The sequence below is a fragment of the Hemiscyllium ocellatum genome, chromosome 1 (genome assembly GCF_020745735.1).
Source record: "Hemiscyllium ocellatum isolate sHemOce1 chromosome 1, sHemOce1.pat.X.cur, whole genome shotgun sequence".
NCBI classification, from domain to species: Eukaryota; Metazoa; Chordata; class Chondrichthyes; order Orectolobiformes; family Hemiscylliidae; genus Hemiscyllium; species Hemiscyllium ocellatum.
Genome location: NC_083401.1, coordinates 98,310,581 through 98,326,641, shown reverse-complemented (window position 1 = coordinate 98,326,641; position 16,061 = coordinate 98,310,581). Strand labels below are relative to the sequence as shown.

The following is a 16,061-nucleotide window of genomic DNA, read 5'->3' as shown; positions in this document are numbered from 1 at the left end:
TAGCTACTTTACCTTCAGTGCATGTACACTGTAATCTTGAACTTCAGTTGCCTGCTTTATACTGACCATTCAAAGGCCATGCAACAAGATCATGGTTTACCGAATTGCGACTCTAACTACACTTCCCCATCTACTTCCCTTGACCATAGGCTCCCTTGTAGTTCAAAAATCTAATACAGGCTTGAATGCATTCAATAATTTAAAGCCACTACACCCTGTTAGAGAAAATTCCAAAGGACAATGATGTTTTGAGAGGTCACCAACAACAACTGACCATCATTAGTAACATAAGGAAGTACATTAAGGATATCTGAGAAGAACTGTGCCCCAGTGCACTTAAGAATTCAAATAAAATAGACTAAAAGAAATTATGTTCTCTTGTGCATTATGCACATTAAATCACAGGATTCAATCTCCCAGCTGTCACCATTGTGTATTTGTTATTGTTTTCTCTCTGCTTCTTGTTTTCCAAATCTAGTGACTGAAAAGGAATTTATCAGGGAATTAGGTACCTTGGGAGCACTTCAAGGAGGCATGCCTAAAAGAAAACAAGGTCAGAATTGAGAAATGGGGCAACAAGCAGGTGACAATAGGTAAGAACTGCTGGTAGTGAGACAGAAGTGGGGCCCACATGTCCCTCAGGTAGGTGAAGTCTAGCTGTAACTGAGAACTATTTAAGTGGTGATGGGAATTTTGTTAACTGTACATGGTCAGAATACTATGATTTCACGCTCTGCGTAAAAAAGAAACTGAATTAAAATAAGCTCATGTTGAACAACACAATTAGGTAATTTAAAGATTTCAAATACGTATTTTTAAAATTTCTATGAACCTTTTGGTAAAGCTTATTTTTGTAATCAAAAATTACCATGTTACTAAAAGTAAAAGAGTGGATGAAAATGTAATAATTTTTAATGTTTACTGATAGATACTAAAATCAGATAACGTTTTTGATTACAAATGTTTATGTAGGATTGTTTCAATGTGTGATCTGTTGATTTACAAATTTCCTATTATCATTGTATGACACAGGAAGTGACCTTAATATACACAGGGAGATGTGTGTCATGTTGTGAGACTTTTAATTACAGTTATGTATGGAGCTATATTTTAGTTTGCAAACAGACATTGAAACAACTGAAGGACTGCAATAATAGGAAGTTTTCTTTTAATGATTTGTTTCACCTAACTTCAGGCAGCATGGAGGCTCAGTGGTTAGCACTGCTGCCTCACAGCACCAGGATCTAGGTTCAATTTCACTCTTGGGCAACTATTTGTGTGGAATTTTTGCATTCTCCCCATCTCCATGTGGGTTTCCTTCGGGTGCTCCGGTTTCTTCCCACAGTTCAATTATGTGCAGTTTGGTTGGATAGGCCATGCTAAATTGCCCATAACCTCCAGAGATGTGCAGGCTAAATGGATTAGCCATTGGAAATGCAAGGTTACAGGGATAGGCTTGGTGGGCCTGGGTGAGATGCTCTGCAGTGGGCTAGTGAGCACTCAATGGTCAAATGGCCTGTTCCCACACTGTAAAGATTCTATGATTGGCCTCTATGATTTCACAATCACAAGCTGTCCATCAGTAATATTATTCAAAAATGCGATATGAGCCTTCACTTGCACTCTGCTAATAGCCAGCACTACCTCACCACCATCTTTCTGAAAGAATACATTGTTACTAAATTAATGTACTATTTATCAAACATCCAATGCTGGATAAGCAGATTTTCTCTCTAACTGAACATTGGCTTTAGTCTTCTCAATGTTTATGATCTCTCTAAATTCTATTCACTAGTTTTTTACACAAACATTGCCCTGGAAAGCTATTGTTTGTTAATGTTACATTGGATGCTCAGATTTCAATTTCATATTATTAATAAGTTACAGAACTGTCAATAAGTCAATAACTGTCAATAAGCTTAACTTACTTATCTGTAGACCTGATCATTCCCACACACTCCTAATGGCATCCTACAACTGCAGCCTGCATTTCAACTCACATGAAGTCCTAATTACATTTCATCCTGTGCTCGCTTTACTACACTGGCTTCTGGTAAAACCAATTGCTTTTACAATTCTCACAGTCATTTCCAAACCCCTCCATCCCCATCTCTATAATTGTCTCCTCAGCCCTTGCGCTTAAGCGTGCAGATTTTAATTGCTCCACCATTGACAGCCATATCTTCAGGCCATAAGCTCTTGAATACCATCCCTAAAAGCCTTCTGTCTTGTTTCCTTCTTTAAGGCAGGAAAAACCAAGTTTTGACCAAAATATTACCTAACAGTACATACAATCTGGTGTCATAACGATCCTCTGAAGTGCCTGTGGATATTTTATTTCACTAAAGACTTTATATAAAATGATTATTGTTGTATCCAAAAATGGGCTTTATACTAATACTGTATTTTACCTGGTCATTCCAAAATCAGACACTTTCACCACATGTGAGTCACTCACCAAGCAGTTTCTGGCAGCCTAAAAAGACAAGCACAACATATTTTCTGAAAATATAAGATCTGGGTTTTCTAATTGTACCCTTTTCTGTAGAAACGTTTTCAAATACTTACATGAGCTAACATAACAATCATGGGCTGGGGAGTGGAACAAATTCCCATTCAAATATTTCAAATTTAATCAAAAATCACACTCAAGTTGTTTTATTGAGGATAAATGCCATTTTGGTAGATAGGCATGTGTTCTAAATTGCTACCTTGCAGAATTTAGCTCATTTGTGATATATAATACATTTGCTTAGGACTTTCTCAATTATCTGAGAATTTAACAGGTATGTAAAAATCTGAGAGGAAGAGGCAAATTAATCCTAGCCCCATAACATTACAACTTATCATTTAAAGTCAGAACGATTCAAATGGATTTGCCGATATATTTACATTGTTTAAATTAGCTGGCATAAAAATAATATCAAAACAAATTCCAATCCCACATAATATTATTTCTGTATGGAGATATTTCCAAATTTTCTTTGAATAAATGCCTGAATCTATACTGATAATGGAAAATGCCAATGCAAGTTTACCATTTTCAAGTTCTAGTTATAAATTCCTGCCACATGGCAACTGCAGTTAGTCTTATGACCTTTCTTCAACCATAACCCTTACCATGTAAAATGTCAGGTTATTCACATTAGTTTATCGAGTGGGACTTTTATTCTTAGTAATCCTATCATTGCTCACCCAGATAAAATCTAGATTTAGTTGTAAACTTTTTTTTAAACTAGTCATGGGATGTGAGTGCCACTAATAAGTGACAATATTTATTGCCCATCCCTAATTTCCATCAAGATGATAACAGTAAGCCACTTTGTACTGGTGCATCCATATTTTACGTGCAGACAGGAAGTTTCAGGATGTTGGCCCAGCAACAGCAAAGGAATTGTGATGTTGCTCCAAGTTACAATGCTGTGTTACTTGGAAGAAGAACTTGTTGGTCATGGTGCTCATTCTGAACTGCTTTTGTATACGCTCTTGGTGCTTGGAGTTGCAGCACAAGTAGCTATTACTTGGACATTGAGTGGCTGGCAAAATTTACTAACTGTGTAGTTCTGGAATTTAACTTCAAGTCTGAGGAGTAATGGCTGGCACAGATTTGAAGACAAGGACAAGAGGAATGTTACTATCAGCATTTTCTTTCCTTGAAGCTAATTTTCAAGCTAAAAAAATTTCCCCTTAGTGCAATATTTGATGTCATTTTTGGAAGAGGTCTTGAAACTGCTTGCCAACTTTCTTTTCCTTTAGTCCTGTCAGGGTCTCCTTTTTTGTGCTATAATTTGCTTTTCCCAGTCAAGTAGCATTAATCCATTACTTTTAAAAAAAGCATAATACTGCAGTTGCTGGAAATCTGGAATAGAAACAGTAAGTGTTGAAGAAACTCAGTGGGTCTGGCAGCACCTCTGGAAAGAGAAATGGAAATGAACATTTGGAGTCCAGTATGACTTCATCAGGACTTTTTTCTGTTATCCACTAATTATTTGTTTTTATACTTAGACTGAATTTTGAATTATTTTATAGTCACTGGTCTCAAATGTTCCCTTATTTTTGGGTCATCAACTTGTCCCATTTCATGACTTGACTTGGTTCTGGGTAATAAGTCATTCTTTGTTGGATCAGCAACATATTGGCCAAGAGAACAGTTCGGAACATTTCTCTTTCATAATTCAGTAGTTACAAAATGCTCATGCTTCACTACTGTATAGTTCAATTCAAAGAGATGTTGTTTTGATCACTTCTGTATTTTAAACTCTTACACTAAGTCAGTGGGAGGATTTTATATCCCTACCCACTTAGTACATGTTCAATAGGAGCGAGAGTAGGGGAATGAAGCTCATCAAGTGTAACAAATAGTAATCCATCACTTTCCAGCTTATCCCAACCTGGTCTCCTTAAATGGTTTTGGCTGAGGTCTGGAAAATAGGTGAGGAAGATCCTGTTAGCTCACCCATTCTTAATCTTACAGAGGACTTCAAGTGGTCAATTATTTACCTTTTAAAGACCTCAATCCACCACCTCCATAGTAATTTGCTGAGAATGAGAATATGAAAACTGCCTAATGATGAGCAATTGAGTGACAAAGCCTGGAATTTGAAAGAATGAAATGTCATTGAATGAAACATAAAAACCCCTAAAGGGGTTTGACAGAATAGATGCTGAGAAACGTTCCCTCACTGGGAATGTCTTAGAATATGGGGTCAGCATTTAGGAGCGAGATAAAGAGAAAACTCTTTACTCAGAAAACAGTGCATCTTTAGAATCTTTATCCCACAGAACTATGGATACTCAGTCATTTGTAAATTTAAGACCGAGATTGACAGATTTCTTTTAAAAAAGAAATTCTCTTAACCTTTAATTAAGAGAATTAAATGTTTTGGGAATAGTATAGAAACGAGTTAAGATAGAGGTCCAGCCATGATCTTGTTGAATGACGGATCAGACTGCAGGGCCAAATGGCCAACTCTCAGCTCCTATTTCTTATGTTTTTCTCTTAGACTGTGGTTAGGAAGTAGAATTCACTACCATAGGAAGTAGTTGAGACAAAAGCTTAGATGCTTTCAAAAGGGAACTAGATGAGAGCATTTAAGAGAAAGAATTAAAAATATATGCTTAAGGCTGAAATTAGGTATATAAAGTTGGAATATAGATGAGGTATAAAGTGAGTTATAGCCACCAGTGCAGTTCTGAAGATGTGTCACTAGACCCGAAATGCTGACTCTGCTTTTACTGCACAGATGCTGCCTGACCTGCTGAATTTCACCAGCTATTTCTGTTTTACTATAGTTTGATTGGACTAAATGGTCTGTTCCTATGTGTTTATTGTTTAAGTGATGGAACTCCATGCTGGAAATGGTTAGGAAATTTTGTTATTTTGGATCCATGGAAACAGGCAATTCTGTCCCTTAATGTCAAACCCGACAACCTACATTGGAAAAGCAAATGTCACCTCTGGCTGATTTACCAACCATGGACTGAATAACATCAAGCTGACTGTTAGGGCCTAGATGCTGGTTTATAAGGGCTGTCGTATCAATAACGATGCATGGTTACAAAATATGGTGACTGACAGCTATCCGGAAGGGAAGCTCAATAGCCTTCACTTTTGCTGTTTGTGATTCTGAGTACCTCATGGAAGTACAAAATCACAAGTGTAGTAATGCTCTAAAAGGCAATGCATCCAAGTACTTCCTGCACTCTTCGAGGACAGGTGTTTACGCTTGATCGTCACATTCACAGAATGCAATAAAACGCACAATCCTCTGTATTGTGAAGCAACTGGGGCCAGATGACTTAGTAGGACACCCAAAGCTCCACTTGAAGGAGCTTTCAGTATGGGATCCTTAAATACTAATTATCACATTCAAGAAACAATGAAATAGGTGATATCATTTGTGCGCCAGCGTGCATATGATCAGTAACCCAGCAGATTGGCAACAGACATCAACTTTGAAAACAACAACATACATTACGGGATCACCACTTCACACAGAATATTGTGATAGAACGTGTTTCTCACGGATTGGTCTCTTCAGCCATCTGCAAAGTGCACCATATGGAACCAACATATCCCCAATGGGTTTATCTGTTGTATCTATTTACGCAGACTGAAGGATGCCATTGGGGCATGGAGGAGGGGGGGCATATTCTATGCAACATACAGTGAAAAACAAACCCAAAATAAAGAAGAAAAAGCAAATAAATGTATGATCAATGCCATAACCAAGTATAGATAACAAGTGCTGTTTACTTATGTCATATAATTTTATCCACTATCAGAAAGCCTAACTTGACATTAGATGTTCAAGGGCCAAACAACTCATTACATACAGTTGCAATATGTAAGTAACTAAAGAAATTACCAGATCTCTGTGTATGAATCCACTTGCTTCCAAATATGACATGCCATCACATATATCCTGGCACATGCTCAGTAACATTTCATTGTTTAACTGCCCTCTTCTTTGTCGAAGATAGTTCAGCAGACAACCAAGTTCCAAAAATTCAGTCACTATATATATTGGTTTCTGCTGTGTGCAAACTCCATACAATTGCACTAATTTTGGATGAGATAATTTCCTATAGATAAATCAAGCATGTCAGTGAATATTTAATTCCTCAAAACACACAGATTTTATATCACTATTCTGTTTATGGAACATGAAACTGATCTAAAACCAAAATTATAAATGTATTTGAAATGCCTATAACTTAACTTGCCTTATTTACTTTTCACTTACTCTCTCTTTTATCTGCATATTTATTTCTACTCTTCCTGAAGATCTTTAGTTTTTCCTGGATATAGCTTAAAAGGTTATCTTAAATGCCTCATCCAGCAAGCCTTCACTGTGAATGTTGGAAGATTATCCAGACACAAAAATATCACAACAGAATCATATGTTATTCTCATCTAGATCCACACACATACTCACAATAACAATCGTGATCAAGAACAGGGAGCTAACATTAACATGATTTGGAGATGCCAGTGTTGGACTGGGGTGGACAAAGTTAAAAAGTACACACCACCAGGTTATGGTCCAACAGGTTTAATTGGAAGCACTAGCTTTCGGAGCGTCGCTCCTTCATCAGGTGGTTGTGGAGTATAAGATCTTAGGACACAGAACCTATAGCAAAAATTTAGTGTGATGTAACTGAAAATATATAGTGAAAAAGACCTGGATTGTTTGTTAAGTCTCTCATCTTTTAGAATGAGAATGTTGGATTCCATTCTCTCATATGTAAGTCCCAGAACTTTCTTGAAGTTACATTCTCAAGTGAACTTTAACAATAGGTGCCATGTTGGCCCAGATAATGCATTGAAACTGTGAGGTGCCCTGTGTGAGGCTGCCTGTGCCCCAATGTTCAGACTGATTCTCATTTAAAAAAGGGATTTAAAGAATCTTACATGGATTCATGCAGTTTTTGAGCAAATTAAAATATTATTCTACAAGTACAAATTCATCCCACAAACTTGTGTGTGTGTGTGTGTGTGTGTGTGTGTGTGTGTGTGTGTGTGTGTGTATGTGTATGTGCGTGTGTGTGTGTGCGTGTGTGCGCGTACGTGTGTATGTATGCGTGTGTGCGTGTGCGTGCACGCGCGCACGTAGGGGGTGAATTTGTACTTGATGAAGAGCTTATGCTCAAAACAATGATTCCTGATGAAGAGCTTATGCTTGAAACGTCAATTCTCCTGCTCCTTGAACAGCAGCCTGACTGGCACTACATTCTTCAACTCTGATTAATCTAACTGCATATTCTAATTCCACTTTGCAGCACCTAGTCCATAACCTTAAAGGCTAGTTCTTCAAATATACATCCAGATTCTTGAGATAACCTGTAGCTTTCTGACTGAATTAACAAACCCAGCATTGAATTCCAGACATCCATCATCCTCTGGATAAATATGATTTTCCTTCTATCGCCTCTAATCCTTCTACTAATATTGTTAAATCCATGGAAATATGTGATTAGAACTTAGAATTTTAATCTGTTACCCAACAACTTAATGAACCACAAAGTGTATCAGAAATCTAAAATTAACGCACAGTCACTCACATCATGATTTTAGCTTCTTCTATGAAATCCTCTTCATACATTGCACCTTCACGAATTGCTTTAATTGCTACTTTGTGTTGAGCCCGCCACTTTCCTAAACGTACCACTCCAAACTGTCCACTTCCCAGCTCTTTCATAAATGTTAGCTCAGATGGATTTATTTCCCATTTATCTGTGTAAAATAATTAAGCAACTGTGTTCAACTATGTAAAGGCAACAGAAACTCCCAAAGCTATAAGAAAAATTCAACGGCTTAAAATTATTTGCAACTGTATAACACAAATTTTGCCAATGTTAGTCACCTTAGTCATAAAGTACTAACACTACAGAAAAACAGATTGTTATAACAATGCACTAAACATAGAAGATATATGAGCAATTGAAAAAATATATAATTGGGTCGTATATTTTTGTTACAGACATCAGCTGGCATCCAGATTCAAAATTGAGCAATATTGTGGTAACAAAAGCAAATTATTAAACAACATACTTCAAGGTAAGAGAAAACATTTTGATGGAATTTTTCTGAGTGGAAAATCAACAATTCTGGTTCTCCAACAAATATTACACCCACTGGCACTAAAAGAAAGTTTATTAAAGAAGTAAATCAGAAGGTAGCAGCATGCAACTTAATCAATAGCATCTAGCAATAAGCTCTAAAGATATGAATGTTTGCACTGTTATTTGTTGAATTGGATCAGATGATCTGCAAACATTTAACTTAAAGCTTCAATTGACTGAAAAAATAATATAGCATTCGCTATAAGTTGGTACATTTGACAGTTTTTTAAAAATCTAGCAGTTTCTGAACAAATGTAAAATCAGGCAGTTACATTACCATAGCTAAAGCCAGCAGTTGTAGGTGCAGATCGTCCTTTACGGCCCACTGGATATCGTAACCGTGTGACAAGACCTAAAACAACACCTCCAGGTATTAACCAAGGTAATATTTTGACATTTGTTCATTTTCTTTTATGTAGTGCACTAGAATTGACAGCTGAAATTTACAAACACAACAGACCCAACATCTTTCTTTCGCTGAACCTTGGATACCTGAGATCACCATCTTTTGCTTTGGTAGCTGGCATACTTCCAGCAAAATTGGAGATCACACTTTGGAACAGTGCTCCAGCATTCATTTTTCATCCACAAACCAGACTCCATAATGTTTGATTTGTCTCCACCACCACAAGCCTTTAATTTCCAATTTTACAACTAATGTACTTAACGAAACTTAACACAGTAAAGTACAAAGCATACTTTATCAACTCTCTGCTCTTGTACTCTGTGCATCTAATAATAAAACTAAAAATACTAAGGGGTGGTAAGGGGTACTTACTAATGTGTAATACTAGAGGTTGGTATGCATATGAAATGAGCTGCCAGCAGAAGTGGTTGAGATGGGTACATTAACAACATTTAAAAGGTTTTTGGACAAATACATGGATAGGAAAGATTTAGAAGGATATGGGCCAAGTGCAGGGAAATGGGGTTAGCGTGGATGGACATTTTGATCGACATGGACCAGTTTGGGCCAAAGGGCTTGTCTCCATGCTGTAGGATTCTACAACTCTGTTTTATTTATAGAATTATCAAAAGGTTACAGCACAGAAGGGGCCATTAGGCCCATCAAGTCCATGCTGGAACTCTGTGGGAGCAATTTAGTTAGTCTTAAACATTGCCTTTTGACTATAGCCCCACAATTGTCATCTATTCAGATGTTTATCTAGCTCCCTATGAAATCCGTGCTTGAATGTGTTGCCATCATTCCCTGAATAATAAAATTATTATGGTGCAACAAGGAGCTGTTCAGCCCATTATGTCTGCACTGGCTCTCTGAATAAGCATTATGACCCAGTAGCACTCTGCTGCTTTCCTGAATATTGTTTCTAGTTAAATAATCATCTGACATGCTCTTAAAAGAATACTGGAATGCCTCAATTGTACTTGCCTCCAATACATTTCCAGGCATGCATTCCAGACCCTAACTACTCATTATGTTAAAAAAATCTTGTCTCACGTAAAATGTGTTTTTTGTTTGCAAATTAACTTGTATCTGCACCCTCAATCATTCTTGATCCTTTTATGAGAAGAAATAGGTATCACAGTGGCTCAGTGGTCAGCATTGCTACTTCACAGCACCAGGGATCCAGGTTCAATTCCCGGCTCACAGACTGTCTGTGTGGAGTTCGCACATTCACCCAGTATCTGCGTGGGTTTCCTCCAGTTTCCTCCCACAGTCCAAAGATGTGCAAGCTAGGTGAACTGGTTATGCTAAATTGCATAGTGTTCAGGGATGTATAGGCTAGGTACATTAGTCAGGGGAAATGTACAGCAATGGGGTATGGGTAATGGGTCTGGGTGAGATACAGTTCAGAGGATCAGTGTGAACTTGGACTTGTTGGGCCAAATGGCCTATTTCTACATTATAGGGATTCTATAATTCTATTCTGTCCTATTTCCTCACAATTTTGAAAACTTCTATTACATCTCTTTTCAGCCTGCTCCTCTCCAAAAACAGTCCCAGCTCCTCCAGTTGATCTATATAACTGAAGCTTTTGATCCCAGAAACCATTTCTATAAACCTTTTCTGCATGGCTTTCAATGTATTCACATCCACTTAAAGCATGGCACCTAGAACTGAACAGTGTTCTTCAGCTGACGTTTAAGTGACATCTTATACATGCCCCATATTCTAGCCCCTATGATATTAAGTCTGGAATAATGTATGCTTTACTAGTTGCTTGCTTTACCTGTTCTGCCATATTTTATGACTTACGCACAAAGACATCCAAGTTTTTCTGCTCTTGCACACCCTTTACAGTGGGGACTCTTTATTTTATACTATATTTTCATTTTGTTCTACCAAATGCATTATCTTGCACTGCTCCCCATTGATCTTCATTTGTTACTGTTTCCTCCACCTACATGCCAAAGTGTTTTGTAATTTTACATTATTCTCCTCACAGTTTACAAAGTTACCAAGTTCATATCATGTGCAAACTTGAAAAACTGCCCCCTGCAAGTGAAGAATTAGATCATTAAGGTACATTAGAAAAACGAACTCCTCAGGTAATCTACCGTAAACCTTTCTACAGTCTGAAAATTATCCAGCAACCATCACTTTATTTCCTATCCCTCAGCTAGTTTTTTGTTTAATCTATGTTGCTACAGTCCCTTTTATTCAATGAGTAATAACTTTTCGCACAGATCTGTTATGACCCTCAACAACTCCCTCTATTATCTCTTCAAAAAACTCCAGCAAATTTGTTTAAGACAATTTTCCCTTATGAAATCTGTGCTGCAATTGCCAACTCACCCAAGGTTTTCTGTATGAATATTCAATTCTACCCCAAGTAATTGTTTTGAGAAGTTACTCCTGAAGTTATACTGACTGGGCAAATTCCAACCATTTTTGAATAAGGGTGTAACATGTGCAAATCTTCATTCCTCTGGGGTTACCCCAGAATCGAGGGAAAATGGAAAGATTGCCAGTTCTGCTGCATGTTCCACTGCACTTCCTTCAATTTACTTACTTCCACCTCATTTGCTTCTGTAACTACCAACATTAAGTATCAATAGCCTGTCCAATATCACCTCTTCATCAATTATGCGAGACTAGAGTTTCCTCCTCTACTATAGCCTGGGCAGCTTCCCCTTTCTTAGTAAAGGTGAATTCAAAATATTAATTTAACACCTCATTCATTCCCCTTCCTCCTGTGTAAATCCCCCTTCTTGACCCTAATTCTCATTTAAATACCCTTTCATTGTTTGCATGCCTGTAGAAGATTTTGGATTTCCACTTTATATGTTTGCTGTCAGTTTCTTTTCATAATTCGTTTTTGCTACTCTTATTTGATTTCTCACCTCCTTTTCCGACTGGTCCATATTCAGCTTGGATCTCAACTGTATTTTCTACTTGACACATGCCATTAGCACACACTTTCTCTTCTTTATCTTATTTGGATGGGTATATGAAAAGGAAGGATTTGGAGGGATATGGGCTGGGTGCTGGCAGGTGGGACTAGATTGGGTTGGGATATCTGGTCGGCATGGATGGGTTGGACCGAAGGGTCTGTTTCCATGCTGTACGTCTCTATGACTCTACATTCTCTTTCATTCGGGGAGCTCTGGGTTTTGTTTGCCCATTTTCTTTTTTTTATAAAACTTTTGAGGCAATAAACCTCAGTTGTGTCTGAACCATCTCTTCCTTGAAGGTAACCAAACTGTTCAGTTACAGTTTCCTCCTGTCAAACTTTAATTCCAATTTACCCGGCTGAGGTCCATTCTTGCCCAAATGAAGTTGGCTATCCACCAGTTAATTATCATGAATCTGGACTGCCTTTTGTCCTTTTGAGGTTTGATCTGATTTGATTTATTATTGTCACATGTACTGAGATACGGTGAAAAGTATTGTTTTACATGCTAACCAAATAAATCATACCTTACATTAGTACATCCAGGTAATAGAGCAGAATGCAGAATATCATAATACAGCAACAGAAAACGTGCAGAGAAAGACCAACTCTAATATATTAGGGGTCAATTCAGGGGGTGGGGGGGGAGGTTTTAAATATGTTGGTGCATATTTTTGAACTTGGCATCTTCTGTTCGATGGAAGAGGGTGGAAGAGAGTATAACCGGGATGGGAGATTCTTTGATTATGTTAGCTGCTTTCCCAAGGCATCAGTAAGTATAGACGGAGTCAATGGACAGAAGGCTGGTTTCCATGACGGACCAGGCTGCGTTCACAACTCTCTAATTTCTTGCAGTCTTGGGCAGAATTGGTTGCTATACAAAGTTGTGATGGATTTGGATAGAATCCTTTCTAAAGTGCATCTATAAACATTGGTAAGTGTCATTATGGACATGCCGAATTTCCTTAGCCTTCCGAGAAAGTAGAGGCATAGCATCAATATGGGTGGACTAGGATAGATTGCTGGTGATATTCACACCTAGGAACTTGAAACTCTCAGCCACATCCACCTCAGCACCATTGATACAAACAGGGGTAGTATCCTCCACTCCGCTTCATGAAGTCAACAGTCAGCTCTTTTGTTTGGCTGAGATTGTTGTCTTTACACCATGCCACTCAGCTGCCTATCTCTTTCCTATACTCTGCCTAATAGTAGGTTGGATCTCAAACAACCATTGTGGTATCATCAGCAAAGTTGCAAGTAGAGTTAGAGCTGTTGAGAGTGTAGGAGGAGTGCAATAAGGGGCTGAATACACATCCTTGCAGGGGACCAAAGTTGAGGATTATTGGGGAGGAGATGTCATCACCTGTCCTTACTGATTGTGGTCTACAGATTAGGAAGTTGAGGATGCAGTTGCTCAATGGTGACCAGAGTCAGAGGACTCAAGTTTGGAGATGAGCATGTTGTAACTGTGGTGTTGAAGGCTGAACTAAAATCAATAAATAGTCAACCACATGCTAGAGTCTGCTCAGTTTGTTTTGCTAATCTCACGGAATCTGCGTTCACTTTTTTTCCTCTGTGAATCAACTTCCTCAGCGGGATTCCAAGCATATTTCTTTCTGGCTATATCTACTTCATTTGCATGTTCAGGAAGTTATGAATTTGCTCTTTCAAATGCTCTTGTTCCCTCAATCCCCAGGCATCCTGTTGATTGTCTACTACAATATCTTTTGTTGACTACATCACAGAGTTGTTATAGAACAGGAGGACAACATTCGACCAACATCTCGTCTGCACAGAGTACTCAAATAAGTACCTCAACCTCCTGCTTTTGCCTCACTTGCATTTTCTATCCAAGTAATCATCAATGCTCTCTTGAAAGTCTCAATTTGAATGAGCCTCCATCATTCTTCCAGGCAGTGCATTCCATACTGTAACTCCTCACTGAGTGAAAAAGTACTTTCTCCATATTACCCTTGCTTCTTTTGCATATCACTTTAAATAAAGAACAACGTGAGCCAAAAACAAACCACATACTCTTCACATCTTCCCCATGAATTGTTTCCACCACAATTCTTTTCTACGAATTGCAGCCTTCAATTCATTTGAGAGAAAACTAGCTAACATTTCAGGGCAGTGACCTTTCATCAAAACAGAAAGATCTGCTGAGTATTTCCACATTTTCCTGCTTTAATTTCAGATTTCCAGCATCTGTAATATCTTGCTTTTGTATTCCTATTACTTGCTTTTTTTTCTCTCCCAAAATTCCTTCCTTCTTGGCATTGAAATTTTATCTTACTTCTCCACATCTTTCACAGCCTCTGAAAAATTCTAACTTTTGTGATTTCAGTCAATTTCATTATCATGTTCCTTTTATTAAAGTACAAATCACCAGTCATTCCAAACCTGTAGTCCTTGTGCATCCCTGGAATTACACCTGGACATACTTGTGGAGAAATTGTGTAGCAGCAGATCCTCTTACATCTGCTTGCACTCTCTTCCCTGTACTTATTTCACTTCCAGAGAATGCTCCCTCACTCATGTGCATTCTCTGTACAGTGCACAATTTCTTTGTAAAATAAACAAACTGAAAACCTCATGGTCGCACAATGGGGATTTGACATTCAAGTATTTTCCAAAAAACATGGGTGACGCTGTAGTGCCATTTAAATAACTGATAACTCCATCTGTGGCTTTGCTTGGGCTGTAATACAACAATGTAGAACCACTGGCTGTTTTGCCCTCCAGATTTCATTAATGACATGTGAAAGGGTTTATAAATTGCCTTAAATCAGTGTTTCCAGTGCTTAACCACATTATCATCAAGATCTATTCCTTATGGTTACCACATAGGATGCCATTCAGCCTTTAATTCATATAACGGTTCTCTGAAGAAGCAATGTACCTCATACACTCTCCTGCAACCGTTCAAAATTTTCCTTATCAGCCAATGATCCAATTTCCTTTTGAAACCCTCAGTTAGCTCTGCCTCCAGCACATTCTCAGGAAGTACATTCCAGAGCTTAATCATACACTGTGTGAAAATGCTTTTCCTTGTGCTGCTTTTCCTTCCAATTACATTGAATTTGTGCTATTTAATTCTCAATTCTTCCACCAACGATGACACAGTTTCTCCCTTTACATGCTGTAGAGACCCACTATTTTGAGTACCTCTCTCAAATCTAATTTCAACATTTTCTTCTTCAAGAAGAACAGTCCTAACTTCTCTAGTCTTGCTACGTAACTGAAGTTCTCAGCCCTGGTACAATTGCTGCGCAACTTTTCTGCACCTTCACATGTTAAAGCTTTCACATCTTTCAAAAAGTGAGAGTACCTAGAACAGTGAGCAATATTCCAGTTGAGACAGTACCAGCTTTTTTTTTTAAAAAACAGCTTTTCCAGGATTAATATAACTTCTTTACTTTTGTACTCTAGGCCACATTGATAAAAATTGGATGCTGTAAACTTTATCGAACACACTGTCGACATCTCCTGCCACTTTCAATGATTTATGCATATACATAGGCCCTACATCCCTTTAGCGTTATAGCTTTTATTTTACATTTTCTGCGTGTTCTTTGAAGGGCAGCACATTTCTCTGCATTAAATTTCAGATACCACTGGTTGGTAGAAATGAGCCAACCTACGTCATCTTAAAGTTCAACATAATGTTTTTCATGGTTCACAATATTTCTGATTTTTGTATCATCCACAAGTTTGGACATTATGCCCCATGCATCATGGTTTAGACCACTAATACATTAGAAAGTTGGGATCCTAATACAAATCCCTGAGGAACCATGACAAATCTTTTCCAGTACAAATGCAATTGTTCATAACTACTGTTTCCTGTTACTCAAATTATTTCATTTTAATAATTCCTTTTATTACACAAGCTCAAACTTTACTCAAGTCTGTTGTGCAGCACTGTATCAAATGTGTTTTGGAAGTCCGCGTACATCACATTACAGCATTACCCTCATCACCTGTTATCTTATGAAAAATCTTCAGCAAGTTATTCATGGATAATTAATAAATCCATTCTGGATTTCTCTAATTAATCTTACCCTCCCAAATGAC

The 16,061-nt window shown here is 37.8% G+C and overlaps 1 protein-coding gene across 4 annotated transcripts in view; it reads right to left on the bottom strand.

Moving 5' to 3' along the window:
* tec (tec protein tyrosine kinase) overlaps positions 1–16,061 on the bottom strand; it is a 162,230-nt gene that overhangs the window by 20,833 nt on the left and 125,336 nt on the right. For all 4 annotated transcript variants that reach the window (XM_060824401.1, XM_060824420.1, XM_060824412.1 and 1 more), the window contains exons 12-15: positions 8,903–8,977; positions 8,065–8,236; positions 6,369–6,585; positions 2,412–2,476 (exon numbers count right to left, since the gene is read on the bottom strand). In XM_060824401.1, the coding sequence (XP_060680384.1) occupies positions 2,412–2,476; positions 6,369–6,585; positions 8,065–8,236; positions 8,903–8,977 (529 nt within the window). The remainder of the gene's footprint in view (positions 1–2,411; positions 2,477–6,368; positions 6,586–8,064; positions 8,237–8,902; positions 8,978–16,061) is intronic.